Source organism: Papilio machaon, chromosome 6 (assembly GCF_912999745.1).
Source record: "Papilio machaon chromosome 6, ilPapMach1.1, whole genome shotgun sequence".
NCBI lineage: Eukaryota > Metazoa > Arthropoda > Insecta > Lepidoptera > Papilionidae > Papilio > Papilio machaon.
Genome location: NC_059991.1, coordinates 4447266 through 4461766, shown reverse-complemented (window position 1 = coordinate 4461766; position 14501 = coordinate 4447266). Strand labels below are relative to the sequence as shown.

The following is a 14501-nucleotide window of genomic DNA, read 5'->3' as shown; positions in this document are numbered from 1 at the left end:
TGCCGGTTTTAACCACACTACCATTTTGTATTTAAAATGGTACTAATGTATTTCACTATGTGTTTTTTATCGCAATTCGATTGCGATTATAAAATTATGCAAGGATTAGATTTTTTTTTTCAAACTTATGAAAGACTTATACTAACTGTCACGCGCAACTTCGTCGGTATAGTATAAAAATATTAGCCTTGTTTACTACCGCACGCATAAGCTACCTTCCAGTAAAAGTCGTCGATACAGCCGTATGGGAAATCACCCGAAAAAAAACGGATTTCCGGACAGACAGACAAAAACTTTAAAAAAATATTTTTCTTTATAAACAATACCAATACATCATGTGTACAAAGTATGAAACAGTCTTTAGATATTTTGTTAATTTTATATTTTGAAGGATATTTAATGGATTGAACCACACGCCTCTAAATATGTTGATACATTTGTGTACGTTGAACTGAATATTGCAACATTGCACTCACGCTCACTAATCTTTATCATCCAATTTCCGGAGCTGACAAAGAATGCATCGTTTAAAGATTTGGGTCATCGGTTTCTATTTATGAGGTGACATTGTCATAAACGTATTTCATGTACAATGCACAATAGCGTTTAGTTTAAATTAACTATTTATCTTAGTTAAAATGTATTCCAACTCTATTATTCAAATACATTTTAGAAAATGCTTGTCCCTAGGAAATTAGCACTCACAAATGAAATTATTTATACTAGAATCAAATTAACTATGCCTTAGGTTTATTATAACTTAATAAAGATGTGTATTTGTATAGTTATAGTTATATAAATATGTAGTTACTGTAGATACATTATAAGTATTAGTAGTACTGTGGAAGATAATATTCCGAGGTATTCAACATTTGCATTTGCCACATTAATGGCACAACTAACGGAAATTCAAAAAATTACAGATTAAAACCACCATTGATCGAGGTGCCGAGTAGATGTATGATATACAAGTTTTACTATATAATGATAAGATTCTAAAGAGTTATTGTTTGTGGACAGGATATAGGTCAGTGTGCGTGATGCTGACAAGGTGGTTGACGCTGGCGCTGGTAGCGGCGACGTGGCGCGCGGCAGACGCCTGCAGCTGCATGCCACAGCACCCGCAGACACACTTTTGTAAAAGCGACTTCGGTAAGACTTAAAACAATATATACTACATACAATTGACACGTGTAATTATTTGTTTAAACAATGTAAAGTATTCATTGGAATACAAAGTAAAATAATGTCGAAACATGTTTTACATGACGTCATAAACATTTTGTTATCGTTTCAGTGATCGTGGGGCGGGTACAAAAATTGTTCAGAGGAAATGACACTTACGATGCATACAAAGTGAAAATTCGAAACATCTACAAAGTAAGTAAGCTTTTGTCATGCGGTTTTGTGCTTTTAACGAGCTTTATATGGAAAAGTCGAACGCCATTACGTGATGCATAATTCAAGAGCAAGGGACTCAAAATATTATAAGAATTACGGTTGTAATGTAAAGTCTCCGATTTCTGAATGTTGTCACGTCCGAAAGATTTAACTTTAAAAGAGCTTACATTTTATTTTTGCTTTTAAATTCAGCCAGCGATATTAACGCTCTTAAGTCGAAGGACGCTTACGTTAAATTACGCATATGCATATAATTTTACACCCTTTTAATTTAATGGCTCGCATACGTTCTTAAATAAAATTAAAACATTTAAGTTATTTCGCGAATTGGAAGAAAGGAGCACACGTCATGGCAATTTATTTTAATGCAAGAAGAAGCCAAAGATATAGGCAGTAAAATAATCAATGTGAGATATTGATTAGATGTTTGAAAGAGTTTTTATATAATTATTAGGTGAAGACGGTCCTATGAATCATATCGGTGTCTCTGTTTTTTCAATGTAAATGACAAGGAAGACAGTATACTTGTGTTTAGGTGTTTCATCAGTAGAAATCGAGTTGTTTTTATATAATTTGATTGTTTGCAGACGACACCGAAGGCGGTGGTAGCACTTAAATCGGGACGTTTGCTGACGGCGTCACACGAAGCCTTATGCGGCGTCAGTCTACAGCCCAGAGAGACCTATGTCATAACGGGTAACTGTTGTATTACATATATTAAATTAAATTGTTTCGAAAAGTTAAAAATGTATAATAGGGAGATAGGAATTTTCGTGTTTTATTTGCCTGAATGACTCGGGAGAGTATTGTTATTTTAGCGTTAGTTTGTATGTAACTTAAACGACGGCACCGATTTTGACGTGTATTTATTCATATTCTTTCCCCGAGTATCATACAGACGTATTTTTTTTGGATGAGCAAATTGTGTAAATTAATAAAATAAATTACAGGTAACGTTGTGCACCTTCAAGCGCACATAGACTTCTGTGGTTATGTGAACAAGTGGCGGGATGTGACACCGCGGCAGAGAAAAGGCTTTAGGCTACTTTACAAACAGGGTTGTACTTGCAAGGTATGATGATAAATAACATTCACACATATTATAAAAGCATATACCTCCTTAACACAAAGCGTACAAAAATTTGAACAATACAGATGGAAGAAAATAACAAAAGATGTTAATTAGTAAAATAAACCCTAGCCACAAAACAGAACAAGTTACAAATATGTACCGAATATGTGCAAGTAACGGACGCATGGATTCAGTCTATTCATGGAAATATTAGCGCTGCATTTGTTGCATGCGGTGCTTTTGTCTTCTAAAACAAAGACATGATATGAGATTTTTTTGCATTAAATTCGGATATTTGAACAGAAAAATTTATTTCATTTCACATTGTCACATTTCACCGAAATAAATGTCCTCTACTGTACATTGGTTTTAATAATATTATATTTCAGGTGCACGTGACACGGCGCCGGACAAAGTCGCCCAACACGTGCGTCACTAACTACGACGATTGCTTCGAGCGGCACGGCATCTGCCTGCACGATCGTGACCGACGATGCCGTTGGACAAGGTAAAGACAAGTAAAAGTATGGGTTTCCACTGTATCAACACTTGTATAAAAACATATTGTTTTCTGTTTTAAGAAACAGATAACAATATTGTTTTATTACAGGCTCACAATGTCTAATAGTGTCAAACAGTGCAAAAATATTTCTCGTTGGGCAAACCGATCAATCGACCCAATGAAAAAAAAGTTGGTTCTACGATAGGTAGGCTGATCTGCCCAATGGGAAACACCGAAATAGGTAACGAAATAACTGTTTAAATATTTATCGGTCTTATGTGTGAAGACAAATTAAAGTTTCCTTTGATGTGTTGTTTGTGTATTTGAAGGCTAACGTTTGTTTAACAGGGCGCCCGCACTCACGAGGTGTCTGCAGAAGCCGCACTTCAATAGCACGATGACTTGAATCGCCGCATCGAATGTAAACATTAATCGTAGCAAACATTTGTATATCTCGACACGCCTTTGGAAATTCCGATGTTACCTTACATTTTTTTACTAATAATTCACCGAAATACGATACAAACATGAGTTACTAAGCCAAAACGATCATTCTAACACGCCTACTAGGTTAATTTATATTTTATGTTAGCGCCCCATCACAAACATTGTATAGGGCAGTATCATGTCCATCTCGTCTTGGGGAATCCTAACAATTTATTCATCATGTTCATAAAGGTTTACGAAACGCAGGCAGCATGCATTATATGGCTATGAATCTGTTATTGAGTGTATGTAGACTCAAAATAGAAATTTACAACAAAAGAAGTATTTGGTATGATTCAAAGATGACGAATTTACTCACAAATTCTATTATTTGTTATCCTTTGGACTTTATGTTGATTGTGTAAGCGTTGAAGTGAAATTCTAACGTTATTTGTATTATTTATTTTAAGTTATATTATTATTTATGTTTAAGTTAAATTTGTAAATTAACAAAAAATTAGGTTAACGATTACATATAATAAAGACTTAAGAAACGTACTGCTGTTTTTATAGTGATAATAACTATATTGATTAGGTATACCTGTGTTGCAAAACAACACAAAGTAATTAGTAAAGATAAGTAAAAAAAATCTGCCTGGATGTACAAAAAACAAACAACACCTGAAAGTGTATTCACAATCGGACCATTACTTTAAGATCGTCTCATATATGGTCAGCGCCTGAAATTTTTAAGCGGCAATTTTATATGTACGCACTTACCATATCGCTGTAGTTATGGTAGTAGGTCTGCTCGATCAGCGGGAAGTTCTCTCTGCCAAGGCGACGCTGCAGCTGGAGGAGATGACCGAACACCCACGGACGATCCTTTTAACAAAATAAAGCAACTGATATAAGGGATGAAATCATTATACCTACTCGTAGAAGAAAAGTAAGTATCAAGTAGTAATTTTATTTTTAAAAAGAGACATTACTACAATTTAAATATGTATAAATATAATATAATGCATCGCGTGCTCACGGGTCCCTGAATTTAATATAGATGTCGAAAAATACAGCCTGTATAAAAACGTGTACATCGTACAACTACTTCCTTGCCATACTGCTTTGTCAAGTTTTAGTTTTTATATTTTAACGAAAAGAACATAACCCGAAAATAATGCAAGTAGAGTTCGCTTTTACGCATTAATAGTTCGGAAACTAACTAAAAGGATTAAAACTTTACGACGACTTTAATCTTACGTCCTAATTACATACATCAACTCTAATACAATGTTACAGCGTAAATCCAATACAGATTAAGAAAAGTTTCTTCATTATACTCTCATCTCAGAGTTAATATTAATTTTCCTTTTGATATAAATAACATCAAAAAATAACTCTTCTAACTTCAAATTCTTTCAAATAAGTTACTTACATGAGAGTATTTGTTGGTTTTTAAATTGTTTTTAACGACTGTGTTAATATTATATTACAGCTGTAAAATATTTTAAAAAGCCGTTTTAAAACATTCTCATAAATAAATTCGCAGGCCTCCCGCAAGATGGACCGATGATCTGGTCAAGGTTGCGGGAGTATCCTGGATGCGGGTTACACAGGACCGATCATTGTGGCGATCTTTGGCGGAGGCCTATGTCCAGCAGTGGGCGTTACGAGGCTGAATGGATTGATAAATATTAAAGCATTTTTTACATTCAGATTAAATACCGATACAATTAAAAAAAACAACTAAACACAAATTAGTTAACATTTACTGATGGCTTCATTAACGTAATCTAATACACTCATAGTCGTGGTTACTAAAGAGTAACAATAGTAATAAAGTACTCTACTAATTACTGCTACAAATATTTACAGTATTTGTAGCATTGGACTAATACATGATGATATGATAAATTACCTGGAAATGGTATATAGAGTTGAGGCTATTGATAGAGGGAACGCCGCCGAACTTCAGACCAAGCAGCAGTGCGCGGTGGTCTGCGCCTGCATCGCGCACGTTCTGACGCACCAGTACAAAGTCCGGCCTGTTGTAACAAAGATAATATTAAGATACAAACATTCAACAGCGACTAAAATCAAGGAAACAATCTGAAAAAATTACCTAATTAATCTTTTGAACGCCAAGTATTTTTGTCAAGTTCTGTTTTTATACTTAGGTGACGGTAACGACTATTTTCGAACCCGTCGGAGGTCCACGGAGTGAGTGCTTATAGCAGTATTCGCGTTCCCGTGACAGGTCGCGCGATTAGTGCTGATTCGAAACTAGTCGGTGCCGACACCAGATTTTAGACGGGAGTGTTAACCGTTCCTAAATATGTTTTATAACAGAAAGTTTAAACAATTTAAGAACTATGTCATTGGCTTAAAGAATTATAACCATACAGCTAATAACCGCAACAAGCTCTACCATTATTTTATGTATTCATTTTAGTATTTACTCAACAGCAAATAATAAATTAGAAAACCTCTTAAGATTTCAGCACATACTTGCAAATTTAATGTAAACACATTCAAAATACATTCTCGCAGTCGGTTGACTATTAAATGTACTATAAAACCGCTTTATGATACCGACTAAGCACTTCGCGTGGCCCATTTATTACGCAGATTATGAAATGGGACAATCATAAATTCAGTAGCAAATTCTGAGGCCGAATGAAGATAACTTTCCCTTGCGAGGTTTTTACAATAAAATCACTTTAGATTATTGTGAAATAAGGTTACGGTCACACTAAATAAACTCAATGTTAATAACTACAATAAAAAAATAACTTATATTTTTATGTTTTTTTTTCTACGGAAAGCGACGGAAGGCAATACACTATAAGTCAATGACATGAAGGATAATTTTGTGTTTATTTGGAAAAGTCTCATTGGAATAACTTTATTTCTCAGGCAGGTGTTCCTTTTTACTTTTTAAACGTAAGTTCTTTCCTCCTTACTTTGTAGAAATCTTGATAGGCAAAATAAATGTAAGAAGTTGTAAGCCCAACTTCGCTGGATATAAATTGTAGACTTGACAATAACAAATCACCTAATGTAATTAATGGCGGGTTTACAAGTTTAAAGGTAATCCTTTACTTTTCTGTCCGAGTAAAAATGTTGTGTATTTTTTAAATCCAAAATAAGGTAAGTATGTATATTTCATTAAGAAAATTATACGAATTTTTACTTGATTTTTGACAGTCACTGAAAACAATAAACTAAGGAAAAAAAACACAAAAAATGAGAATCGAATTAGTGGAAGAAAAATGTTTGAAGAATATTTGTATCACATGGAATATTAAAATAAAATATGTTAGAATATGCAAATTCATGCAAAAACTTTCTGCACTGCGCAAACTTTGACCGCGTTAATGTCGAGATTTTAAGTGAGGCTAAAAAACTGTATACAACTGTATTTATATATTAATTGTACTTTAAAATAAAGTTCATGTTAACATGTATATTGCATGTTTACTATTCGTTAAAGGATAAAAAAACTTACTTAAAACATCGCGTCACTTTGGTGCCACTGCGATAAACGGACATAGACACGTTGGCGCCGTCCGAGCTCGCCGTCACCGATAGTTCCTGTAAACAAACACTTATATTAAAATAACAAATTCCCTACTTATGTAAGCAAGAATTTCTCACCATTGACATTTATTCTTGGAACTTATAGATACTAGCGCTTTGCCTTTCCCGCAGAGTCAAAATGCATATTATACGTTAAAAGAATGAATAATATTGTGAAGAAGGTTGTCTTGTGAGCCTAAACAATATATATTTAATAAATTGTAACAAAAAAACAATTATGGAATATTTTCTTAATCTGGATACAAGTTCGTATCGTTAACTCGTATTTTCTATACGAGTACAATTTATATCACCTTCGCACGAGCGCTTTCTTAACGATGTGTTAAAATCACTGATCACACGCTCAACGCTCAAAATGCAACACTGCGAGATAAACAAAGTCACGTTTTAAAAACGCTGCCGTATGATCTGATACATAAATGGAAATTCATTCGGTCCATTTGAACGCTTTTTTAACGCGTAAAAAAACTCCCGTGCGAATGTAGGCTTATGTATTTCCATCACGCCTTCAATTTCCCTTTACTTGACTTCGTAGTAATGAGATTAATTTTGATACAAAAACTTTTTCACATCACAAGCTCATGTTTATAAATTAAGTAAGGGAGAGTCTCTTTCACGAGAGACGTGATTTGTTTGTAACTATACCATAAATATACAAGTCTTATGCGGACACTGATTATATTTCATGTGCGATTGAAATAATTTGCTAGGTTTAAAACTCGTATGTTTCACAATAGCATCCATCGTAAAAAATAAAATAGAAGACTTAGCCGTTACGAGTGTCGCTCTTGCATTAACATATATATCTCTATCAAAAAAGTTGAGCCATAATAATTTTAAACATATAGCACTGCAGGAAATTAGCTGTCTGTATGGCGATAGCTTCGAAGGGTGGAATCGCTAGAGCGAAGACCGTTTCTCATTTTAAAAATAAGCCGTTTATGGCCATTGCAAAAAGTTAATTATATAAGTAAATTAAGAACTCATTACGTCAACATAATAAATTAGTATACATCTGGTCGTATGCCCGAGCATTTCTAAGGTTTCTTCTGCACGGTCCATCAGTAAGATGATATTGAGAGCAATTTATAGACAGAAACATGTTAAATAATTAACCCTGATAAATTGAATTATGGCATTTTACATAATTCTCATATATGGCATTATACAAAAAAAACAATCGCAAACAAAATGCCATCAAAAGTAACCTAAAAAAACCAATTTCAAACAAAATGCACTCAAAAGTAACCTAAAAAAACCAATTTCAAACAAAATGCACTCAAAAGTAACATAAAAAAAAAATTCAAACAAAATGCACTAAAAAGAAACAAAATAATGTCATGAAAACTCTCTAAACTCTAGTAGTTAGTAGTAGGGGCTCAGTTTTCCGCAACTCCACGACAAGCGCGTATTTTGGGTGTCTCTAAACTCTAAAGAAAGTTCTCTTCTTTCTTGTAACATGTCTATATTGTATAATTATTGTTATTTCGCAGTCGGTGTCGGCCAAAGTAAATAGGTGACATTTTATATTTGAGATGTATTAGACATACTTACGTTTATGTCCCTACTTAGGCCGAAACCGACTCCAAAATAACAATAATTATACAATATAGACATGTTACAAGAAAGAAGAGAACTTTCTTTAGAGTTTAGAGACACCCAAAATACGCGCTTGTCGTGGAGTTGCGGAAAACTGAGCCCCTACTACTAACTACTAGAGTTTAGAGAGTTTTCATGACATTATTTTGTTTCTTTTTAGTGCATTTTGTTTGAATTTTTTTTTTATGTTACTTTTGAGTGCATTTTGTTTGAAATTGGTTTTTTTAGGTTACTTTTGAGTGCATTTTGTTTGAAATTGGTTTTTTTAGGTTACTTTTGATGGCATTTTGTTTGCGATTGTTTTTTTTTGAAGTCGGCTATTTTTTTTTCTTAAAATTTTTGTTTTATTTCACAATTTTTAGTGAATTTGAAGTTCAATTAAAAATTTCCTTAATACATATAAAGACATAAATATGACAAATAAAGAAAAGGACTTTCCTATTTGATATGTGTGTACTTCAATTCAAAAACTAATTTAGAATGCAGCAGATAACCACTTATCCTTTAAACAATGAAATAATTATCAAAATCGGTATACAAATTGAAAATTACCGAACTAATACATCGTAGCGTGCCTTTAATTTTGTCCAGCCGCGCGCCGCACTAGCATTTTTCGAATGCGCGTAGTTTTTAATTATTTAATATCTCCCAAACTATTGATCAGAATTACATAGTTTAAAGGCTAACGTAATCTGCATTTAATACTCTAGCCATCAAACATATTTATTTGGATAAGGATTCATATCGAATATAATATAATAGCGCCGTAAGCTTACGACGCTGTTTTTCGTGTGCATTTTAATCGAAGTTTGTTCACAATAACATGGTTTTTGTGAGACATCCATAGATGATAGATATATGCCACCGAAGACGTTTATTTAGCAAATTTAAGGATGTATAATTACTCCATACATCATTTTTATGTAAGTCATATAGTTTGACCTACGTAAGCCCAGAAAGCAAAATTGTGCTTTTCGTGTAGCATTTTTCGTTTCCGCGTAATTTTATTCTTACGATATCTCCTAAACTATTAGACAGAATGATATAGTTTCAATTGCAAATATAATCTACATTAAATTCTCTTGATAATGAACATGTTTATTTACATAAGGGTTAATACTGAACTCGAATAATAGCGTCGGAAATAGGGCATGAATTTAATTGATGTTTCTGAAGAAAAAAATGGTTATTGTGAGAAAACTATAAAAGATAGATATATGCTATCGCGGACTTTTATTTAGCACATTTAAAGAGCTTCAATTCGCCGAACATCATTTTTATGTAGGTCCTATAGTTTAGCCTACGTAACCGCTGAAAGCAAAAATGTCCCTAATGTTCGCAACAAATTTTGAAGCTATATTCAAAATCTACTAGTCTTCTAGTTATTTAAAAAAAAAAAACAAAAAAATGGGACCCACCTGCAAGCACTTCCTTTCGATTAAAATATTTTTCATCAAAATCGGACCACCAGGGGCGGAGTTTCGCGGTAACACACATAAAAAAAAAAAAAAAAAAAATACAGTCGAATTGATAACCTCCTTCTTTTTGAAGTCGGCTAAAAATAGAAGATCATACCTTGAACTCCGCTTGTTCGACGCGTATATCCCACTCGCCAGGCAGCCGGCGCCCGCGGAAATACTTGGACCAGTCCGTGTTCTGGTCATCCACCACGAGCAGCGTGACGCAGCGGTCACGGTTGTAGCCGCGACCCACCGACGCCACTGATGTTACACTGCCTATTATCAGCAGTGAGACGTATTTAGTTTAATAAAGAAAGTAGTTAGAAAAAAAAACCGAGTCAACTCATATTAAATGATCGCCACACAAACAAGTTAATGAGTTTAATAAACGTTATGTTTTTATTCCTAACCTAAGACCTTCTTAGGTGAGGTATTTGAATCCAAAAAATATTACACAGGACTGCTTCTAACCTGCTATTTGCATTTTTAAATACGAGTACATAGTAGTTAAAACCACTGGTAGAATAAACCAAAACGATCTTGATTAAGGTCCAACTACTTGTATTTCAAACGCTTAGATTATTTCACTTTTCGATAAATGCAGCTTTTAAAGGGTCTTGCAAACAACGTAATTCTTTTCAAAAGGTTCAAGTACCCATTGAAAATTTAGTTCTATTCTCTTGTTAATTTGTTTTTAAGAGGGAGAAATCGTGAAGGGGCATTCAAGAAGCACTCGAATAAACTTTTTATTTCGGTTGTAAATCGCTCGTTAGGCTTTCTGATGACACAAGAGAAAAAATGTGCTTATACTTAAAAAGTTTATTCAGTTATTTCAAAAAAATATGTATTCAGAAATTCTCAACGGAAAAAAAGAAATCAATTAATTATTATTATTTGAGACAGAAAAGGCGTGGTTCATACGACAGTTTCTATTAGTAAGGTTAAGGTTGTATAACCTCTAATTACTTGTGTACAATGCTGGGATTAAAGGTACGACAGAAAAAATCAGCAGTCACTTACCATGGAAAACCATTCTAACCAATCAATTCAGTTGCTGCTGACAAATACATTGTAATAAACCTAATTTCATTAATAAAGATTAAATGGAGACAAATATGCATTATATTCAAGTCCAATTAAATGGACACAAAGCAACGAAATCCAATTATGTCTTCATTCAGTACTTCAGCGGCAGAAACAGGCTGTTTGCATTGAACATTGTTAATGTTCCGTCAGGACAACCGCGCTCGATACAATAGTCAACATGTCCGTACAAATTTACTTGCCCAAAGCCAAAAACTAAGCAAAAACAAAACCTATTCACTGTACGATGCATTTGATTTTCAACTTTATCGCGTGCATATTAAATTGGATTGATTATCTCGGTAGTGTATCCGTAATGACAGCATCTGTTCATCTTCGGGAAATTGTACAGTGATGATCAGAAGACACTACATAGAACATTGTGTTTCATACAGTTACAGAATGTTGTGAAGGTTTCTACCACTTTTAGAAAATCCAAACGAGTCTTGCATTCTGCAAACGTCGAGTATGTTCAGCGACAACTCGCTATTCTGAAATAAAGGACAATAGTTACTATTTACCTAACAAGTTGGCGCCCTGGTCTCTAGCAGCGCCGGTAAGGGACTGCACGCGCTGCAGTAGTGACTCCCGGGACTTGGCAGGAGAGGAAGGTGCCGAAGTGCCTCGCGAGCCGCCGCGTAGGTTGAGGGATAGGTCGCCGCCCGCCGGTACAGGTCCCGCCACCCCCGCGCCCCCTGTCGACCCTGCAGATACACTGGAGGCGCTTCCGATGCTACCACCAGTAGCTACGTCAAAAAGGTAAAAATTAATTTGAATCGAAGGGTTGATCCAGTCCATAAAAATCATGTTTCAAACCCTAAATTGTATACGGATTTTGTAACTAATCTAATAAAATAAAAACCATAAATTATGGACAAGTCTCTGCATTATGACGTCACAAGGGGTGTTGTCTTAAAGTTAGAAATCAATTTACTTCGCCGTAGTTCTTCTTCAAACAAATTAAAAGTTTTACTAGTTCTTCGCTTCATGTAATGAGATAAACTGCTTTTCGTAAGCTTTTCCAAGTTTAATGACGAAGTTAAAAAATGCACAATTTATTCTATTAAGGGGTAAAATTAAATTCCATGGTTTTTATTATCCATAATTGTGAACAACAGCGAAGACATAGTACTAACAGACTTTTTACATGAGTAGGTGACGAAAAAGCAAGTGACTCACCAGTTTATTTTATTTTTGAAAAAAAGGCAACATTAAACAAATGTCAAAAGATGAGTTTTTTTTTTATGTGAAACATCTATAGGATCACTTGTAAACCGAATTGTTGGCGTGGCGACGGTTGCCGTGGCGACGGGTCGCCAAGCTATACTAAGGTATGCATATATATATTTTATGTGTAGTAGAGTGTACGGTGTGGCGACGGGTCGCCACGCTATACTGAGGTATATATTATTATTATTATCATTATTTTATCATCATTTTATCATTATTTTATAATCATTTTATCATTATTATTAAGAGGAATATGCCCGTTCTATCTATAAGTACCCTCCTGCGTCAAATGCAGGTGGAAAGGGAAAGGGGACTAAAATTAGGTCTCCGGCACGCACATTCATCAGATGAGACACGGAATTGCTTCGACTTCAAGCCTATCTTCTATGTGGTAGTGGTATTTCACCAGTAGAGCCGACCCATTTGTGCAACAGATGTTATTGCTGGCATCTACCATCGTTAGATAAATAACACTGTGAGATAAAGTATTTTTTTAACATAGTGTTAGTAGTATTAGTAGCATCGTGGCATTTACAGTAAAATGATTTGCAGTAAGACTCACCCTGCGAGACGGGCCGCTGGTGTTGCGGCTGCGGCTTTGGCTGGCTGGTGGTGGCCGGGCGGCCAGTGTAGGGGTCCACTTCGCCCTCATCACACTCGGATTGCAGATCGCCCGAGCTGAATCTGCGCAACGCCTCCACTGAGCTACGCACCCGCCGCACACCACACCGCCACGGGACCAAATGGGGCAAAGGGACCAGAACACGCACACAATGTAGCCACTCTTTGTCGCCTATACTAAAGATATCTTTACTACTAGTCTCATCATATATGTATTATTTTGTGATATGAGGTTAACAGTCCTTAACCTTTGCAGCTCTATGGTAAGATATCTGTGATTAAGTCTGCAATCCACCCATTAATTCTAGTTGAATTCCGCCCTTCTATATTTGTACAACAAATATAGAACAACATATGCCTACAGTCATAATGATTTTATAATTATTAGGAATAATTGATATACAATTATCGTTTGTTTTTAAAAACACAAGGACTTCTTATTATTTTTAAAGTATAAAATAAAATATAAACGGTATGACAAAACCGGTTCACTTCTCTTTTTATTCCAGTTACATCAGTGTCAATCACTTATCAATGTGCATTTTCTTAATATTACTATTCTATTGCAACTAACGTAACCTAAAATTGTAAGCAAATATTATTATTCTATCAGCCACATCGATTGACACCATTGATATAAAAAAAAATTAAGCGCCATGCACAGACAATGGTCAACTGCTTTTTTTGCACAAAAGCAAACGTTGAAATGTAAGTTCGTGCGACTGGCCGGCGTGGATGTTGCTGTACGAATGAGTGGTGCTACACAGTACGCAGCGGGTTCGTAGGAGGAGGGGAGGAATAAATGTGTGGCAGCGATGCGGTGAAGCGGGTACTACCCTCAATTCTGCTATTTCATTTATGTAGTAATGCTAAAGACGTTCACGTATTAGCAGAATTGGGGATCATATACATATACATATATTTTTTTTAAAAAACATATCAAAACGATTATAATAATTCACAGATAATTAAAAGTTTAACTAAGAACTTTAATATGTAATATATTATAACAACAAAAGTATAAGTTAAGAAATTATAATTATTATTGAAATCGGTAAAAGTTCAGCATTTTTAATTCCTTTCTAGGGCTTTTCCTAATACTACTAGTAATAAAATTTATTACTTTACCCACGAATAGCGTGAGAAACATAAAAGTAGCAAAACTCGTATTTTTAAAATAAATAAAATCACTAACCCTAATCGAAAATAACCTATTTTAATATTTTACGTCTCACATATGTATAAAGGATAGAGAATGCAACGCTCAATTGTCGTCTATTAACGTTTTTTTAAACATTACGCAGCAAAAGATGTTACTGTGCAATATTATAAAATAATTAACAATAATGCTAGTGAAACGAACGTAAGATGTATCACAATTTTGGATAAAGTATTTTAAGATAAAATTCTAAATTTTAAATAAACTGTATTGAAAATTTTAACTTATAAACATAAGGTAATAAATAGATTACAATATGGTTATAAAATATTAAGAATATTAGTAAAG

At 34.4% G+C, this 14501-nt stretch overlaps 2 protein-coding genes across 3 annotated transcripts in view; one reads left to right on the top strand and one right to left on the bottom strand.

The window, feature by feature from the left end:
- Positions 1–3503, top strand: part of LOC106714995 (tissue inhibitor of metalloproteinase) — a 43468-nt gene extending 39965 nt beyond the window's left edge. For both annotated transcript variants that reach the window (XM_014508170.2, XM_014508169.2), the window contains 6 exons: positions 1021–1152; positions 1298–1380; positions 1989–2097; positions 2352–2473; positions 2863–2981; positions 3324–3503. In XM_014508170.2, the coding sequence (XP_014363656.2) occupies positions 1041–1152; positions 1298–1380; positions 1989–2097; positions 2352–2473; positions 2863–2981; positions 3324–3381 (603 nt within the window). In that variant the 5' untranslated portion in view covers positions 1021–1040 and the 3' untranslated portion in view covers positions 3382–3503. The remainder of the gene's footprint in view (positions 1–1020; positions 1153–1297; positions 1381–1988; positions 2098–2351; positions 2474–2862; positions 2982–3323) is intronic.
- The window catches only part of LOC106714779 (synapsin), a 75548-nt gene that overhangs the window by 54466 nt on the left and 6581 nt on the right, over positions 1–14501 (bottom strand). The window contains exons 3-8 of the mRNA XM_014507883.2: positions 12936–13078; positions 11665–11889; positions 10176–10336; positions 6910–6995; positions 5320–5446; positions 4182–4286 (exon numbers count right to left, since the gene is read on the bottom strand). Coding sequence (XP_014363369.2) covers positions 4182–4286; positions 5320–5446; positions 6910–6995; positions 10176–10336; positions 11665–11889; positions 12936–13078 — 847 coding nt within the window. The remainder of the gene's footprint in view (positions 1–4181; positions 4287–5319; positions 5447–6909; positions 6996–10175; positions 10337–11664; positions 11890–12935; positions 13079–14501) is intronic.